This window comes from Macrotis lagotis, chromosome 5, assembly GCF_037893015.1.
Source record: "Macrotis lagotis isolate mMagLag1 chromosome 5, bilby.v1.9.chrom.fasta, whole genome shotgun sequence".
Taxonomy (NCBI): Eukaryota; Metazoa; Chordata; class Mammalia; order Peramelemorphia; family Peramelidae; genus Macrotis; species Macrotis lagotis.
Genome location: NC_133662.1, coordinates 253,821,237 through 253,839,604, shown reverse-complemented (window position 1 = coordinate 253,839,604; position 18,368 = coordinate 253,821,237). Strand labels below are relative to the sequence as shown.

Here is an 18,368-nt window from a genome sequence, read left to right as displayed (position 1 = left end):
AGTTCCTTGAGGTAAAAAATTGTCTTTCTTTGTGTGTTTATATCCCCAGGCTTTAGTACAGTGGCTGGCGTATAGGAGGTATATAATAAATGTTCGTTGACTGATGGATCAAACTTAAGACCCCAGTGTGGTGCAATCACCTTTCCCTATGACAAATGGAGGTGAGAAAACACAGCTAATGCTGGCAGAGGGTCTGGAAGTAGCTTTATTCATTAAAATGCAAAACCTTAGCTTTGGTGTCCACTCAGAAGGGAATGATAGTCGGAGTCCTGACTTTTCCCCTTCCTCTGCAGGAGAGTCCCACCCCATGGCATTTCCCTCCCCTCACTGGTGTCCTTGGTCTGGCTGATTTCCAGGGCTCTCAAAGTTGGAGAGCTGGTGGAGGCAACATTTTCTAGGACAGGAAATTTTGGATACTGGTCAGGAAGGCTTGGGGTTGGTCAGTATGGATCAAGTGGCCAGCCTTTGGGACAGACAGAATCTGAGCTTGAGGGAAAAGATGTTTGATCTTAGGGTGGTCATCAGGCCTGTGAAGGGAAAGACAGATAATGAAGATGAGTCAGAAGCAGGCGTGAGGACTGAGCCATGGGATATGGGTGATAAGAGGATTGAGAATCTATTAGGAACTTAGAAGAGGGAACCTCGTTTTACAATCCCGGGCATAACCTGAACCTGCCACGAATTTCAAAACCATGGCCAACTGGCATTGAAAGAAGAATCTACAAGGTTAGGTCTGTCCCCCTCATCCCCTCTTATTGTCTTACTGAACAAAATTGGAGTTAGCCCCTCTGAGGAAGAGGGTGGGGCCAGAGTAGTTTCCCTGGATCTGGGGGAAGTCTACGATCTTGTCCATCTGCTGACTCAAGGCTTCACTACTGATGTTCCAAATGTATTGTCCATTGATCATCCTCAGGCTATTGAGCATATATTGTCGAACACCTGGATTCTGTAGGAGAAAGTGGGATCAGTTTGTGGCCTCCCTTGAACTTTCAGACTATACCCAGGTATACCCTTTTTTAATCCCATTCTATCTCAGGCCAACTTCTGATGATGATGTTTGTCCTTCATTTTTTTTTTGGTAAGACAATGAGGTTAAATGACTTGCCCAAGGTCACTCAACTAAGTAAGTATTAAGTGTCTGGGGCTGGATTTGAACTCAGGTCCTTCTGCCTTTAGGGTCAGCATTCTACCCACTGCACCATCTAATTGCCCCCCTCAATTTGGTTTCTGAACTTACCCTATACCCACACCTGGGACACCTATTGCCAGGGACTCATTCCCCCTAAAACTTGCCCTTTGTAATTCCCCTGACATCTCCCCACTACACTTCTGGGGACCTCAAGCCCAACTTGTTCTGTTGCTTCAGTAGTTCATTTCCACACCTGAGGGGGAAGAACAGGAAATTACCTTAATATATTGGCTGAGCTGCTCATCAGCTAATTTTTGGGCCTCAGAGAAATACAGCTCCTTGGGAATCTTTAGTGACTTCATGGCTTTTATGTAGGTCCAAACCTCTGGGAAGGCTGTGGTCAGGGTTGGACTGATATCCAACACAACTAGGCGTTCCACAAGCTCAGGCTGAGGAGGAAACCCATCACAGGGTGACTTGGGATGATCTCAGAGATGGCAATATGGCAGAGTGAATGGGTAGGATTCTGAAAGGGTGTTGAGGAGCAATACAGGTCCAAAATGGAGAATTCAGGGCTCAGATATCAGAAGAAATCCACTGATGGCTTTTGAGGGTTTATGGATACCGCCTCTCCTGTTCTTGTTTGTAGGGTTGGTCATGGTGTTACCATTTAGTGGGGACAGTTTGAAACCACAATTTCTCTCTCAGTGTATCAGAATGTGTGTGTGTGTGTGTGTGTGTGTGTGTGTGTGTGTGTGTGTGTGTGTGTGTGTAAACTGTATGAAGGAACTATCCTCTGGAGTCAAATTCTTTGACTCTAATCCCGCTGCCCACTAACAGTTTGACTCTTCCAATTCCACAGCTTGCCCTCTAAGTAAGAGGGATCCCTGTCATCCATTTTGGAAATATAGAATGCCATCATCTTGGAGTAAGATGACACTCATAGTGGGGCAACCTCACCTTCTGTAATGCCAGGACCATGGCTGTCTTGCCTCCCATGCAGTATCCAATGAGGACACAGGGTGTGAGTCCAAGTTTTAACAGGAGGGCCTCCAGGTCTGCGCTCATGGCCTCATAGCTGCAATCTGGGCTTGAAGGACTATCCCCGTGGTTCCGGGCATCCATTGTCAGCACCTGAGTGGGTGGGAATATGAAGCTGTCATCTCCCAAATTCCTCCCCTTCTCTCTAGCCTGGAGCTTCAGAGACAGAAGCAGACTCTCAATGGCATCGAAGGTTTATTGATCATTGTCGCAGGGATTTTTCAAATGAGGAAACTGAGACCCTGGGTAGTTAAGTGACTTATCCAAGTTAACACAGGGAGTCAAGAACACAGGGGCATCATCTACCTCCAAAGTCGGTACACAGGGTAGATGGTGGCAATGGCGATGGAAAGAAGGAACTAGAGAAAAGGGAGGACGTGAGGGCAAAGTTGTGATACCGACTAAGACCATTAGGTACAAAAATACTTCCTAATAGTGACAATAACCAGGATTTCCAGTCCTGGAGTAAGGAGAACCTGAATTCAATTCCAGTTTCAGATACTTTCTGACTGTATGTCTTTGGACAAGTCATTTTACCTGTTTGCTTCAGTTTCCGCATCTGAAAAATGAGTCAGATAAGGAAATGGTAAATCTAAAAATAGTATCTTTTTATCAAGGAAACCCCAAATGGAACCATAAAGAGTCAAACATGACTTAAATAACAATGTCAAACCCTTAGCTAACTAGTTCTTCTGAGTCATTGTCTCACCATGATCATAGCCCAGTGGTTCTGAAAGATTTTTATTCCATGAATCTCATTCAACCAAAAAATTGGGTTGCAACCCCCCCAGGATAATTTAATAGATTAGTCACAATAATTGTAGGCAATTATTTTCTCATGAATACCCATATGGGAACCACTGCAGAGTGGAAAGATCAGCTTTGAACTTAGATGATCTGGTTCTACCTCTTATCATCCTGTGACCTTAGACAAGTCACTTCCTCAGTGCTCCCTGGGTTTGGGGGTGAAAGAGCCTGGGCCCCTTCAGGTGCTTCTACAGTTCTAAATAGAATAAACGGACTCCTGAATGATGAAGTAATTATGTAATTTTGACTGAGTCATCAATAAGGCACTTATGTTGTACATAGATATCTTCCCAGATTTCCAGAAAAGCCGATCTAATCTCCTTGATTTTAGCTTCAACTTAAAGACTTCTGGTGTTGGAGGACCTACCACCTCCCAAGATAGCTCGTCCCCCTTCTTGGTGCCAATCACATCATACCCAAGGAATGGGGACCAAATGTTCCTGGATACGACCTCTTATTTCAGCCCCTACCTCACAATCCTTTCCTTCCCCCATTCTGTTCCCTCCCAATTTGTCTCTTGTTTTTTTATTTTTACCTGGCTCCAGTTATTTGGAATTTTTTTTTACCTTCCTGCCTGTTTGCTCTGCCAGAGCCTTGGCCTCAGACGCAAAGATGGTTTTGCTACCAAAGAGCCCATGTAGGAAGACCAAAGGTGGGTGGGTGTTCTGACCTTCCAGCAGAGTGTAGGAGAGTGGTACTGTCCTGGTTAGGAAAAGGAGAGAGGAGGGTGAGTGGAATAGGAAGGGTTGGCTGACTCAGAGTGGGCACCTGTAGGGATGAATTGAGAGGAGCTGAGTGTTCATTTCCACAGATTTTCTTAAACTCATTCTCTTGAGTCTACATGTGAGGCAGGGGTTTGGAAACCTCTGTGTTGGAGGAAGAACAGGACTGAGGCCAGAGCAGGGAAGCCACAGGGAAAAGAGGGTCAGTGCCAAGGAGGAGCAGGTTGGAGGGGGGGTAAAGAGTTTTCTTGACTTACCTAGGACCATTGCTACTATTTGTGACCTGAGTCAGAGAGGAACCTGAGAAAGCCATCCTTAGACCCTGGAAGGGGAATAGAGATGTCCCAGTCTCCCGAAGGGGGCGAGTCCAGGTTCTGGTCCAGCACCACATGCTTGTCTCAGTTCTTGTCCAGAAGTCTATGATCAAAGTGAAATAGAGCAGAAGTATATATGTGCACAGGTCCTACAGAGCCCTACCCAAACCTCTCCCTTCTCCTGGCCTCCTCTTCTCTTCTTTCTTCCTCCTTCCTCAGTGACCCTTTGATTTCCAAATCCAGAGGGCTTTCATGTCTCACACTTCTAGTGGAGATGAACACCATCTTCTTAGGGAAACCAGGATAGTACCAGGAGGACATGGAGGCATTTGAGGATAAACTAAGCCATAGGAAGAGCATAGAGGCAGACCCTCAGCCATGCTCTGCCTCTGAGCAGGACCCCTTTTCTTGATCTGGTTCATTCTGGGTCTCTCTGGTAAGGGAGCCCTCTCTGAGTAGCACACCTCTATTACTTGGCATTTTCTGTAAGCTCCGTTTTTTTATTTGCTGCAGGTCTCAGTTAAATTTGCATATTGAATAAGCCTTTGGTTTGTTTAATTGCTTTCCCCTCTGATCTGTTGCCTCTGTTAAACTGGTAAATACAGATGCTGGTATGGACTGCTTTGCCAGAATTCTTTGTTGTTTGTATTTGTCTTGTCATTTTCTCTCTGCCTCTGTCTCTGTGTTTGTAAAATATCTATGTCATAATTGTAACATGATCAAAATTCTTTTATCTTGACACTGGGCAGATTGGGGAAAACAAACACCCCTGAGACTTACCAATTTTGTTTTCTCTCTCTAATCACTGTCCTGGGGACACCTGGGTGATATAGTGGCTAAAGCACCAGGTCTGGAGACAGGAAGAATTCATTCTGAGTTCAGATCTGCTCAGATACTTACTAGTTGTGTGACCCTGGGCAAGTCACTTCACCATGTTTGTCTCAGTTTCCTCATCGGTCAAATGAAGTCAAGAAGAAAACAGTAAACAACTCCAGGATCGTTACCAAGAAAACGCGAAATGTGGCATCTAAGAGTCACACAGGATTGAAACAACTGAACAATAAATCACTGACCTAGAAAGCTGCCCTCAGTTTACCAGTCAAAACTAATTTGGTGGGTTTATCTTCTCACGCTGCTGGTCAGTGCGAGGGAGAGAAGATAAACACAGTGAGGAGTTGTGAATTTAATTTCCTACTGGTCACCATCTCCAGCAGCATGATTTTTCATAATCTGCCCCTTTATTATCCACTTTTTTCTTTTGTCATTTAAACAGTTACCTTCTATGTCCCATTCACACTAGGCTTCTCAGGATTATGGGAGGGGAAGGGCTTCTTTTTCATCTTTTAATGCTGATGATTCTCTGAATATGACAGTTAGTTAATAAGATGTGACTCAAAGCAGCAGCAGGAGAAAACCAAGGCAAGATTAGGTGTACCATTAATATTTGTCCTTCAGTTTAGAAGGACATGCCAACCAAATTAATCGTGGCCCCTAGTAAGGGGCAGGTTATGTAAAGATATCTTTTTCACTTACCTTTTCTAGAACTTGGTCTGATTTGATAGGAAACAGGTCTATTGATGAATGGCATTTATTAAGGATTTGCTGTGTTCAACCATCATGTCTTTTTTTTTTTTTTAGGTTTTCACAAGGTAAATGGGGTTAAGTGGCTTGCCCAAGGCCACACAGCTAGGTAATTAAGTGTCTGAGACCGGATTTGAACTCAGATCCTCCTGACTCCAAGGCCAGTGCTTTATCCACTGTGCCACCTAGTCACCCCACAACCATCATGTCTTAAATAACTTAATTTTCCTCCCAGATTCCCTTATCACACGATCCTATCACTCTCCACCAGGATCATCCACCACCCTCTGGACATTCTCCACTTCTTCACTGCAATGAAACTCCAGAAATTCCTAGAAAACAAACCTCTCTGATTATAACCTCAGACTGCAGAAATTTTTTTTTTGACCCCTCTATCACGGCCCTGAGGGGGATTATTGAACTCAATAATAATGGTAGCCCTTTACGGTCTGCAAGGTGCTTTATACATATCTTATTTTTGTCCCACAACCATCTTGGAGTGTGAATGATCTCTTTATCCCCATTTTACTGATCAGGATCATGAGATAAACAGAGGTTAAGTGACTTGGCCAGGGGTCACCCAAATGGTAAGTGTCTGAGTCAGGATCTGAATTCAGGTCTCCCTGTCTACAGCCCAATGCTCTCTCCACTGTACCCCCAAATGACTGCTTTTGTAACCTGTTAAAATCTGTAGCTCCTATTAGGCTAACTAGCTGTCTGATACAATCCCTCTCATCAGAAAAATGTTTATTTTTTGAATCAACTGTTAGATTTTATGTTTATCAATGATTAGATTTGTTTTATTTGAATTTTAGATGCTGAACCTTTCATCTGAAGTGAGAGCTTCACTATCCAGCTCTTAGCATATGCAAATGTTTGAATACTTTTTCAAAAAGTCATTGATAAAAATGTTACAATGTCTCCTGGCATCAATTCGCAGGGCATGGTACTGGTGACCTTCTTGCTAATTGATACAGCCCATTAATAAATGAATGAATGAATGAATGAATAATGGATAAATAAAAATAGCGAATTAATGTGTTTGCTAAACATCTGCCACATACTCTAACCCCCATAGATCCATCTGATCTGTAAGAAGAGCATCAGATCATGACAGTCACTTATTCAATTTATGTAGTTTTTAATCAGCTTGCCTTTCAAGTAACTTTCACTCATGGACATCTGCTAACTTGCACCCCTTTGGATATTTAGGGGAAAAAAAAAGATTATTATTGTACTCAAGTTAGTCCTTGACCAAGTTTGAACTACTCCTTAGTTCTAAAGCCACAGTTCCCTCTTTTTTTTTTGGTTAGTTTTTTTGCAAGACAATGGGGTTAAGTGGTTTGCCCAAGGCCATACAGGGAGGTAATCATTAAATGTCTGAGGTGGGATTTGAACTCAGGTCCTCCTGACTCCAAGGCCGGTGCTCTTTTCCACTGCGCCACCTAGCCGCCCCACAGTTCCCTCTTATACCAGAGCTTTCACCGAGAAAATTGGGCCCCCTTTGACTCACTTGTCTACATGGACTCTGCTGTGGAAGCCTCATCGCATTCTCATCTCTTTGTATTCTAGAAAGATCTGATATTCTTCTTTTGCTCATACCTTCAGACCAAAGGGTCAGGGGGGTTGGTTGTTGTTAATAGATGAAATTTGTGAGTAGGTAAAAAACTGAGGCTAATATATGAAAAAAAAAATTAATTCTAAGCTGTAATTAGTGAAATTTTGCAGTTTGAGGAAGAGTCTCTTGGAACTTAAGTTGCCTGTTATTCTAAGTCTTGAATCCAGGTATAAGAATCTTGATCCTGCAAAAGATGGTTAGTTCATCATTCAAAGGAAATGCCACATGCCTTTGCAGTCCGGCCTGCCACAGGTCAATGTTGTCCCTGGGAAAGTAGAGACAGTGACCTTGCAAAGGTGAAGGAAGGTAAGGTTTTCTTCATTTATCTGCATCTTGTCAACTAAGAAACTTTTTCACCTGGGTAATTCTGAGGCTGTCTATGGCATTTTGCTATAAAATTGGCTGCCACTGATGAAATCAAACAGATCTAATGTAGCTATATCCTTGCCTTTCTCCTCATATGGTATCATCCATTGATAATGGCAAGGGTAAAAGATGATGAACCCTCTTAGTGGTTTTAGATTAAGTTACACATGCTAGTATAGTGAGTGATCATTTGAAATTGTCATTTGGATCAAAACAATAGAGACCATGAAGCTTAAAAACTAGTGAGTTATTTAGTTTATAAGAGACTGGCCTATAACATTCTTTTATCATAATATAATTAATAAGAGATATGATGCAATCTTCAAAATTAGATTGAGAATTTTAAGCCTAAAATAGAAATATCTTCAGATTTAGTTTTAAAAAAGAGAAAGAAGAATGATACAATATCTAATGCTACCAAAATGGGAAAAGTCAACTTTATGTGTTTATTTTACCATCTGAAAATGTTGAGCATATCTTGAAAGTTTACCATGGTTCATTATAAATAATTCTTTTGGGGGGGCTAGGTGGCGCAGTGGATAGAGCACCGGCCCTGGAGTCAGGAGTACCTGAGTTCAAATCCAGCCTCAGACACTTAATACCTAGCTGTGTGGCCTTGGGCAAGCCACTTGACCCCGCTGCCTTGCAAAAACCTTAAAAAAAAAAAAAAGAAAAAAATGAGTTGGAAAAGGAAATAGCAAAACTACTCCAGGACCTATGCAAAGAAAACACCAAATTGGTTTAGGATGAGTGAGACATAATTGAAAAAGAACTGAACAATGATAGGATTTATTTTGCTCACTTAATATAGACATATGCATGTGTATGTACATGTTCATGTATTTTACATGTATATTTAAGTATGTATATTTAAACACACATTTATTTATTTGATACCAGGATTTTGTTTTGTTTTTTCTTCTCTTTTTAAATGGGGAGATGAGTTGTTAAGTTAGAAATAATAGGTTAAAATAGATTTCAAATTTTAGAAAATAGCTTTAAAAAGCATTCTGGAGTTTTGTCAGGAATCCAAGTCAAATGCTCTGACTGACAGTTTGTAAATTCTACTCTCACTTCTTTTCTGATAGTCAGGATAATATCTATCACTCTCTAGTCCTCTGACACCTCTCTCTCATTATCCATATTGTTTTAAAGAACTCTGATAGTGACTCAAACAATAAGATCCTTTGAGTCCTACATGGGCAGTAGTCTGTCTGGAACTGGGATTTGGTTGCTTTCTCTGGAGTGTCTGTGACCTTGATTGAGGCCTTCTCCCTTAGCTTGAAGGGGGGGGGGGGGGTTGGAGCTAATGAATCCTTTTGCCTTCAACCAATGGTGGGCTTTGCCCTGGCTTGAGGTCATTCCTCTCCCTATTGTCAGCTGGGCTGCTTCTTCTGCTCACTCATCCGCGCCTGAGGCAGAAGTAGTCTGCTATTGTTTGTTCTGGGAAGAGGCCTCAGCCAAAATGGAGGCGTAGACTCCGAGTTCCTCAGACCACAGGAGCCCAGGGATGGTGTCCTCAGCTCTCCTGTACCGGAACTCTCCCCCCCAGCCCTGTTGGCAAGCTCCAGAGGGTTAGCGTGCCTCTGCTCTCTAGTTGACTCAAGTCCCCATCATCCAGCCCCACTGCTGATCCAGCAGGTCCAGCTCTTAGGCCCCCAGACTTCCAGCTCCAATTCAGCTGCCAAACTGGCTGATCCAGGGTTGATCTGCCCTCCAGGCCCAGACTCACTTGCCCAAATTTGTCCGATGCCGCTGAGGGAGACAAATCCTGAGGTAGATGTTCTTTCTCCTGGCTTTTCTTTCTGGGTCTTGTGGGTCGGATTTCTGTTAAGAGGTTTGTTTCATACCATAGATGGGGAAAGATCAGGAGACTTTAGAACTGGGCCTGTCTTCTCTCTGCCATCTTGGCCAGAAGTCCGGGAACTGGGAACTGGGAACTAATCAAAGATGGTATTCTCTTATTTTGGCTCACTAATGTTAGGCCTTAGCTCCCAATGAGCCATTTTTGGTCTGTCTTTCCAGTCAATGGATCATTTTGCCTGGAAAGACAAATAATTCTATAAAAACAAGCAAAAGGAATTAGTTACCAAACATTTATTAAGCTCCTCCCATAGCCATGTACGCTGCCAAGCTCTGGAGATGTAAAGAAAGACCAAAGAGAGGTCCTGTCCTCTAGAAGCTCACGGTCTAAATGGGGAGACAACATGAAAATCATTATGTACAAATAAGACAGACATAGGATGAAGGTCTCCTATAACAGTTCTCGAGGAATTTCTTTCAGAAGGTATTGGTGGGGGTGGCTAGGTAGTGCAGTGAATAGAGCACTGGTCCTGGAGTCAGGAGTACCTGAGTTCAAATGCAGCTTTAGACACTTAATAATTGCCTAGCTGTGTGGCCTTGGGCAAGTCACTTAACCCCATTGCCCTGTAAAAACAAAACAAAACAAAAACAGAAGGTATTGGTGGTGCTGCCATGAGACTCAAGGGCACTAATGGTGGAGGGGGACAAGCAGCATAAGCTTACTGACCGCAGAAAATGTCAGCCTGGAAGGTACAAGCATGAGAAGAAATGATGCTGGGGGCTGATCCTTCCATGGGAAAAGAGCCTGGTTCCTACCTCTCATTGTGGGTGTTGTTTCTTTGGTATTTCTTTGGATTGACAACTTCCACCCATCATTCTATCTGATGTTTCTAGGTTGGTGACATTTTGATTCCTGACTATCTTGCACCCATTCTTACCTCCTAGCATTTTTGACTCTGCTAAATGGATTCCTGAACAAAGATTCCATGACATTAGCTGTAATCTAGTAACAACATGATTCTGAACAGTTGGCTGGTGGAGATGCTTCCTCTCATACAAGGAAGAAAAAGCTAAAGTGTGTCTCAGGTCTGAGATCACTTATTTCAGTGACTTGTTTCCTCACCTACCATATTGCATTTTTCTTATTGCTACTTCTGGGACTAAATCAACATTTCAGAGAATAGTGGGATGGCTCAAAAGAAGATGCATTTACGCCTCAAACAGAAGGGGAAGAAAATCAGTGACACATTTACTTCATTACATAGGTTTGAAAATGGAGTTACAGCACGGTGGATCCAGCCCTGGAGTCAGGAGGACCTTCAAATCCAGCCTCCGACACTTAATGATTACCTAGCTGTGTGACCTTGGGCAAGTCACTTAACCCCAATTGCCTTGCAAAAAAAAAAAAGAAAGTAGAGTTCCTTTCAAGGCACAGACATAGAGCTTTGGACAACAGCAGTGACTCCAGGGTCAATGAGGAATGTGCAAAAACCAAATCTTCAATTCATCAAACCCCAGTCTGAGGGCAGCTAGGTGACACAATGAATAAAGCACTGGTCTTGGAGTCAGGAGAATGGGAGTTTGAATCTAGCCTCAGACACTTGACATTTATTCTCTCTTTTATCCTTCTCATTTCTCCCAAAAGCTAAAAGATCAATCAATCAATGTTTATTGACATTGATTATTAAATATATCAGGCACTGGGAGAAGCACTGGAAATGTAAAAAGAGGCAAAAGATAGCTCAATCAATCAATGCTTATTAACATTGATTATTAAATATATCAGGCACTGGGAGAAGCACTGGAAATGTAAAAAGAGGCAAAAGATAGCTTCTGCCTTCAAAGAGTTTCCAGTCTAATGGGAGAGACAACATATAAACAAAGATGTACAAAGTAAATTATATTCAGAATAAAAAGGAAATATTTAATGGTGGGAAAGCACTGGATTTAAGAATGTTTGAAGTTGCAGCTAGCTGGTGCAGTGGATAGAGCACCAGCCCTGGAGTCAAGAGGACCTGAGTTCAAATCCAGCCTCAGACACTTAATAATTACCTAGCTCTGTGACCTTGGGCAAGTCACTTAACCCCATTGCCTTAAATAAAAAAAAAACAAAATTAAAAAAAGGGATCAAGGAAGGCTTCTTGCCTAGGTGAGATTTTAGTTGGGACTTAAAGAATCTGGGGGTGGGGGTGGCCTTTAGGATGCCTTGCTGAGTTCAGTTCATTCTCCCTATTAACTTTTTTGACACTGCTATTAGAGAACTCTGTCACCTTCTTTACTTGATTTTGAAACATCTAAATTGGTCCACGAGTTCCCTGTGCATCCACATTTATATCTGTAGACAACTACTTGTCTTTCTTCTTCAGAATTGTTTTCCTTTGTGACTTCAGGATTCATTCTTGAGAACTGTTCTCTTACAATAGTTAACTCCTGTAGAATTTATGTCATGGGACCCACCCATAGGTGGGTAGCTTTTAAAACCTGATCTCCCAGAACAATGGTGGTATGTCACATTAGGTTCATATTTCCTATCTTGTTCCCCAAATTTCTCACATGGAACGATCAGTTCATTTCCCTCTCAGGTCTCAATAATTTTTACTTTAGTAAACAACAATCTTCCCTGTTGGTGAGAACCAGGTTAAGGATAACAGCTATCCACATTGTTTCCTCTGTCTTTTGAAGGACATGCACCATTAGACTAGTCAAAAAAAATTTTTTTTTTTTTATAGAAATGCCTGGCTTCAGGTAGCATTAGATTATAAAGGAAATTCCAGTAAAGATGGCAATAGAAAATGTTCTAGCAAATGCATAGTAAGGATGAATGAAGTTTCTTCTGGACGTCTTAAATGAATCAATCAATCAGAGATTTGAATAAGCACTAAATATCTCCATTGAACCAATAAACTAATGAACTAATGAAGGAAAAATGCAGGTCCTACATTCTGGTAGCTTTTAGTCCAAGGTTTTAAAAGCTTGAAATTTTAGTGTTAAAATAAAATGATAGAAAATACAGGTTAGACATGAAGTTTGATTCTCTAAGATTTACTATGAAACTCATTGGTAGAGCCCATTATGGGAATGACCACAGGAAGTAGAAAGAGAGAGGAGTATTTATTTGAAAACAAAGGATAAGGGAAATCATTGGAGGCCTGTCTATGTGTAATATTAGTTGCTTGTCAAAAACTATCATCCTTATACAATAATTATCTGGAGAATTGTTATCTCTTCCTGAATTTGAAGTCCAATAAATAAAGGCAGGACAAGTTTGTTTTCCTGAGTTTGTAATTAACATAGACATAGAGATAAACATTACATTTTTTTTTTTTTAGGTTTTTGCAAGGCAAATGGGGTTAAGTGGCTTGCCCAAGGCCACACAGCTAATTATTAAGTGTCTGAGACTGGATTTGAACCCAGGTACTCCTGACTCCAGGGCTGGTGCTTTATCCACTATGCCATCTAGCTGCCCCAACATTACATTTCTTACAGCAGAAAAAAAACCAGATTTTTTTACCAGAAATATAATTTGGAGTACTTATTAAATGTTCTCATTTCCTCCATTTTATTCAAAGATGATGTCATTATGTAAACTGAAGATCAACGAAAGAGGCATAGAAAAAAATGAGGGGAATATTGGAGGGAAAAATAGCATTTCTTGGAGACCTAGGGTTGCTAGAAGAAAGCATAGGCAAAACATAGTGGTCTCTGAGTGGATATAAGGATGTCACATGCATTTACATAGTCAAAGGGGCAAGTTGCAGAGATCCACAAGGGGCAGTCCCCATTGATTAAATAAACTATACCAATAAAAAGCATGGAATCTGGGAAGATGAGCAAAGGTACAAAGTAGCCATTAAATATGTTTGTTGACCCACTGATCAGACCCCAGTGTGGTCCAATCACTCATTTTCTCTATGGCAAATGGAAGTGAGAGAACTTAGGTAATGCTGGCAGAAGTGCTTAAACTCCAAAACCTTAGCTTTGGTGTCCACTCTGAAGGGAAGGAAGGTCAGAGTCTTGACTTCTTCACCTGTGGGAGAGTCCCATCCTATAATAATTCCCTCCCCTTGTAGTCGCTGGCTACTTGAGTTTGGTTCCGTCTATGAGGAATCATTATTCAGACTAGGGGAAAGCAAGGGTGGAAAGAAAGCAAAAATTTATTAAAAGAAATTACAACACAGAAAATGGTAGATAAAGACAGAGAAAAAAGAGTAGTCAAGCAGGCATGACTGGGCCAACCAGTCAGAGAAGACTGACCTCAAGGAGAGGTCTCACCTAGATTTTTATAGTTTTGTCCTTATCCAGAGGGCAAAAGGTTGATCCCCTTCCCCTTATTGGACCTGGAATTAGGTAGAAGGTTGAAGTCTAAAGAAGTCGGGATACAAATTTTACAGTAAACAATGAAACACCTCAAGAATAGGGATCTCCACCCAATTTGACACGATTTACAGTCTTTAAGATTACAAATTTTGTTTCTGTTAGTTCACAATAATCTTCATCTTTCCCTGCATCACCCTCACTGTTGTCCTTGGCCTGGTTGAGACAGATTCTGGTCATTTCCCAGGGCTTTCATAGTTGGAGAACTGGCAGAGATGCCAATTTCCAGGACAGGAAATTTTGGATACTGGTCAGGAAGACTTGGGGTTGAGCAACATGGATCCAATGACCCGCCATTAGAACAGATAGAATCTGAGCATGAGGAAAAAGATGTTTGATCTTTGGGTAGTGTCGAGGCCTGTGAGGATAAACAGAGGAGAAAAAGCAAATATTAAAGATGAATCAGAAGCAGGTATGAACACTGGTCATGTGATATGAATGGATAGTTGCGAATAGATTGGGAGCTTAGGAAGGGGGGGGCACAGAGAGAGAACTCTGGATGAGCTAACAGACTTGCTGTCCAACAAGATCAGAAGGGAGATTATTTTTTATGATTCCCAAGTATAACCTCAACCCCCATTGCTCAAAACAATGATGGTGGAGAATCCAACTAGTATCCAAAAGAGAAGAATCTATAAGGTTAGGTGTGTCCTCCTCATCCCCTGCCTCTGCCTTACTGAATTAAGGGTGAGTTAGACCCCTTGAGGAAGAGTGTGGGGCCAGAGTAAGATCCTTGGATCTGGGGAAAGTCCATGATCTTGTCCATCTGCTGGTCCAAGGCTTCACTATTGACCTTCCACATGTATTGTCCATTGACTATTGTGAAATTGTTGAGCATATATTGTCGAATAATTGGATTCTGCAAGAGAATGTGGGCTCAATTTAAGCACCCTCTGAACTCCATGTCTTCCTTTCCATTTTCCAGAGTACATCCAGGTATAGTCATTCCCTATCTTATCTCACCCCATCCTTTCCCACTCCATCTCATGCCAATATATCCTCTTTCATTCCATCCCATCCTATCCAATCCCATTCTGTCTCATCATATACCATCTCATCCCATCCCAGGCCAGTTTCAGACACCTATCTTATCCCCTCTTTTTGTCTTCTTATCTTACCCTAATCGACATCTGGAACCCCTATTGCTACTTCTCTTGACATTCATTTCCCCTAAATCTTGCCCCTTGAATTCCCTGACATCTCTCCCCTGCCCCCCCCCATTTTTTAGAGACTCCAAACTCAAATAGTTGTTTCATAACTCTTGCATCTCATTTTCCTACGTGGATCCCTGGAGGAGAGGAAGAGGAAATTACCTTGATGATTTGACTGAGCTGCTCATCAGCTACTTTTTGGGCTTTGGAGAAATTCAGCTCCTTGGGAATGTTTAGTGACTTCATGACTTTTATGCAGGTCCAAACTTCTGGGAATTCTGTGGTCAGAGTTGGGCTGATATCCAACACAACTAGGCATTCCACAAGCTCAGGCTGAGGAGGAAACCCATCGTAGGGTGACTTGAGGTGCTCTCAGAGATGGCAATATGGCTGAATGAGTGTGAAATGGTTCTGAAATGGTTTTGAGGGGCAATGCAGGACAAAAATGGAGAATTCATGACTTAGATATCCGAAGCTATCTACCTGATGGCTTTTGTGTAGTTGTGGTTGCCATCCTTCTATTCTTGTATGCAGGGTTGTCTATGGTGATGACATTTAGTGTCACACAGTTTGCAGCCACAATTTTTTGCCTAATCCATCACAGTTTTGTGTGTATGCAGTTTTGTATGTATGTCTGTGTTTCTGTGTGGATGTATGTGTAAACTGTTTGAAGGAACCCTTCTCTATCCCACCAGAATCAAATTCTCTAACGCCAATCCCACTGCTCACTCACAATCTAACTCTATCCCAACTCCCCAACTTGCCCTCTGGGTAAGAGGGATCCCTGCCACAAATTTTGGAAATATGGAATACCACCATCTTGGAGTAACCTTCTTAGTGGGGCATCCTCACCTTCTGTAGTGCCAGGACCATGGCTGTCTTGCCCCCCATACTGTGTCCAATGAGGATACAGGGTGTGAGTCCAAGTTTTAACAGGAGGGCCTCCAGGTCTGCGCTCATGGCCTCATAGCTACAATCTGGGCTTGAAGGACTCTCCCTGTGGTTTCGGGCATCCGTTGTCAGCACCTGAGGGGGTGGGGATGTAAAGTTGTTAGTCTCCCAGACTCTTCCCCTTCTCCCTAGCCTGGAGCTTCAAAGACAGAAGCAGACTCTTAATAGCATCCTGGTGGGGTGGAGCAAAGATGGAGACTAGAAGCCAGGAACTTTCCTGAGGTCTTCCAAATTTCACTCTGTTCTTTTTTTTTTTTTGGCAAGGCAATGGGGTTAAGTGACTTGCCCAAGATCACACATCTAGGTAATTATTAAGTGTCTGAGGCTGGATTTGAACTCAGGACCTCCTGACTCCAGGGCTGGTGTTCTATTCACTGCACCATCTAGCTGCCCCCCAAGTTTCTCTCAGAAACACATCAATCAAGAGGCTAAATGGCGTGACAGAACACACAGAAAGACAGACCTGGAGTCTGGAGAACTTGGATTCAAATTGGTGTCCTAGTTAGTTGTATGACCCTGGACAAGTCACTTCACCCTGTTTGCCTGTTTCCTCATCTGTCACATGAATTGGACAAGGAAATGGAAAATGGATCCAGTATCTCTGTCAAGAAAAATTCATATTGGGGTAGCTAGATGATACCTAGCCCTAGTCTAGTGGATAAAGCCCTGGAGTCGGGAGGACCTGAGTTCAAATCCAGCCTCAGACACTTAATAATTACCTAGCTGTGTGACCCTGGGCAAGTCACTTAACTCCATTGCCTTGCAAAAACCAAACAGGAAAAAGAAAGTTGGACATGACTTCCACAACTCAACAACAAACCTTAAACAAACTGGTTGTTCTATGGGTCATTGTCTCTGTTATTCTATCATAATGGTTCCTGATGATTTTTGTTCAACTGATCCCTTTCAGTCAAAAAAATGTCTTGTGGAGCCCAAGGGTAATTTAATTGATTACTCATACTATACACTAGCAATCATTTTCTGCTTTCTGTGTTATTAAATAATTTTTAGTACAAACATCTTGAAACCTCATGTGGGAACCATTGTGGAATGGAAATAGGACTAGCTTAGGACTTCGATGATCTGGTTCTACTCCTAATGGTTCTGTGGCCCTGGGCAAATCACTCACCCTTGCCCTTCTGACAGGGTTCCTGGGGTCAGAAATGAAAGTGCCTGTGCCCCCATCTACACTGTGACCCACAACACAGTTGCTGTAGTTCTTTTTTTTGGTTTTTGCAAGGCAATGGGGTTAAGTGGCTTGCTCAAGGCCACACAGCTAGGCAATTGCCAAGTGTCTGAGGCTGCATTTGAATTCAGGTCCTCCCAACTCCAGGGCTTGTGCTCTATCCACTGCGCCACCTAGATGCCTCGTTGCTGTAGTTCTAATTGGGATAAACTGACCACTGTGATGATGTAGTATATAAGACACCTGTGTTGTAAGCAGGCATCTTCCCAGAATTTCAGGAAGACCAATCTTATCCCTTTGCAGGGATAGATAAGAACTGGATTTCTCCTATTTTAGCTTCAACTTGAAGACTTTGGTGTGGGAGGACTCATTACTTCCCAAGCTAGCCTTTCCCCTTTCTTAGCATTTATCACATCACACCCAATGAACGAGGACCAATTTTTCCTGGACACAATCTTTTATTTCAATCCCTTCCTCACATCTCTTCTTTCCCCCTTTCTATTCCCTCCCAACCTTTGTCTCTCTTCACAGCTTTTTACCTGGTTCCAATTACTTAGTATTTTTTTTTTTTTTAACCTTCCTGCCTGTCTGCTCTGCCAGGGCTCTGGCTTAAGATTCAAAGATAACTTTGCTGCCAAAGAGCCCATGGAGGAAGACCAGGGGTGGGTGGGTGTTTTGGCCTTCCAGCAGCTTATAGGAGAGCGGTACTGTCCTGGTCAGGGAGAGGAGAGAGGAGAGTAGGGTAAGGAGGGTGCCTCAGAGTGGGCACTTGTAGGGATAAATTAAGAGGAGATGAGTATTCATTGACACAGACTTTCAAAGACCCATGCCCTTGGGTTTACATATGTGGAGAAGGGATTTGGAAATTCCTAAGCTCCCAGGGCAGGGGAAGCTACAGGAAGAGAGGGTCAGGGTCAGGAAGGAGCAGGTTGGTGGAGGTAAAGAGTTTTTTTGACTTACCTGGGACCATTGCTTCTGTACATGACCTGTGTCAGAGAGGAGGTTGAGAAGGACTTGCTTAGATCCTGGGAAAGTACTGATGGCATCTGGGTCTTCCAAAGGGGCGAGTCCAGGTTCTGGTCCAACACCACATGTTTGTCTCAGTTCTTATCCAGAAATCTTTGATTAGGGCTAAACTGAGTAGGAGTATATATGGACCAGTCCCAACAGAGCTCCACCCAACCACTCCCTTCTCTTCTCTCCTACTTTCTCCCTCCTTCCTGCCTGATTGCAAGTTCAGAGGACTTTTCTATCCCCACACTGCCAGAGGGGATGGAGGTGAGGCAGGATCACTGGATTTATCAAGCATCCACCATCTTCTGAGG

General features: G+C 42.6%; 1 protein-coding gene and 1 pseudogene across 1 annotated transcript; both read right to left on the bottom strand.

Annotated features, from left to right (window-relative positions):
• Positions 1–394: 394 nt before the first annotated feature.
• Positions 395–4,334, bottom strand: LOC141489531 (sn-1-specific diacylglycerol lipase ABHD11-like). The gene is made up of 7 exons (XM_074190109.1): positions 4,275–4,334; positions 3,957–4,021; positions 3,544–3,679; positions 2,090–2,263; positions 1,408–1,578; positions 765–946; positions 395–527 (listed from the first exon to the last, which is right to left on the bottom strand). Exons 1-7 carry the CDS (start codon positions 4,332–4,334, stop codon positions 395–397), a joined length of 921 nt encoding a protein of 306 aa, XP_074046210.1.
• Positions 4,335–13,742: 9,408 nt separating this feature from the next.
• On the bottom strand, positions 13,743–18,026 carry LOC141489530 (sn-1-specific diacylglycerol lipase ABHD11-like; annotated as a pseudogene).
• Positions 18,027–18,368: the final 342 nt, after the last annotated feature.

Coding starts and splice junctions, on each gene's coding strand:
- LOC141489531 (XM_074190109.1), bottom strand. CDS start 4,334: ATGTCCTCCTGGTACTATCCTGGTTTCCCTAAGAAGATGGTGTTCATC. Junction 2,264..3,543: donor CAGAGCAAACAGGCAGGAAG/GTAAAAAAAAAT, acceptor CCACCCACTCAG/GTGCTGACAATGGATGCCCG. Junction 947..1,407: donor AGCTCAGCCAATATATTAAG/GTAATTTCCTGT, acceptor TTTCTCCTACAG/AATCCAGGTGTTCGACAATA.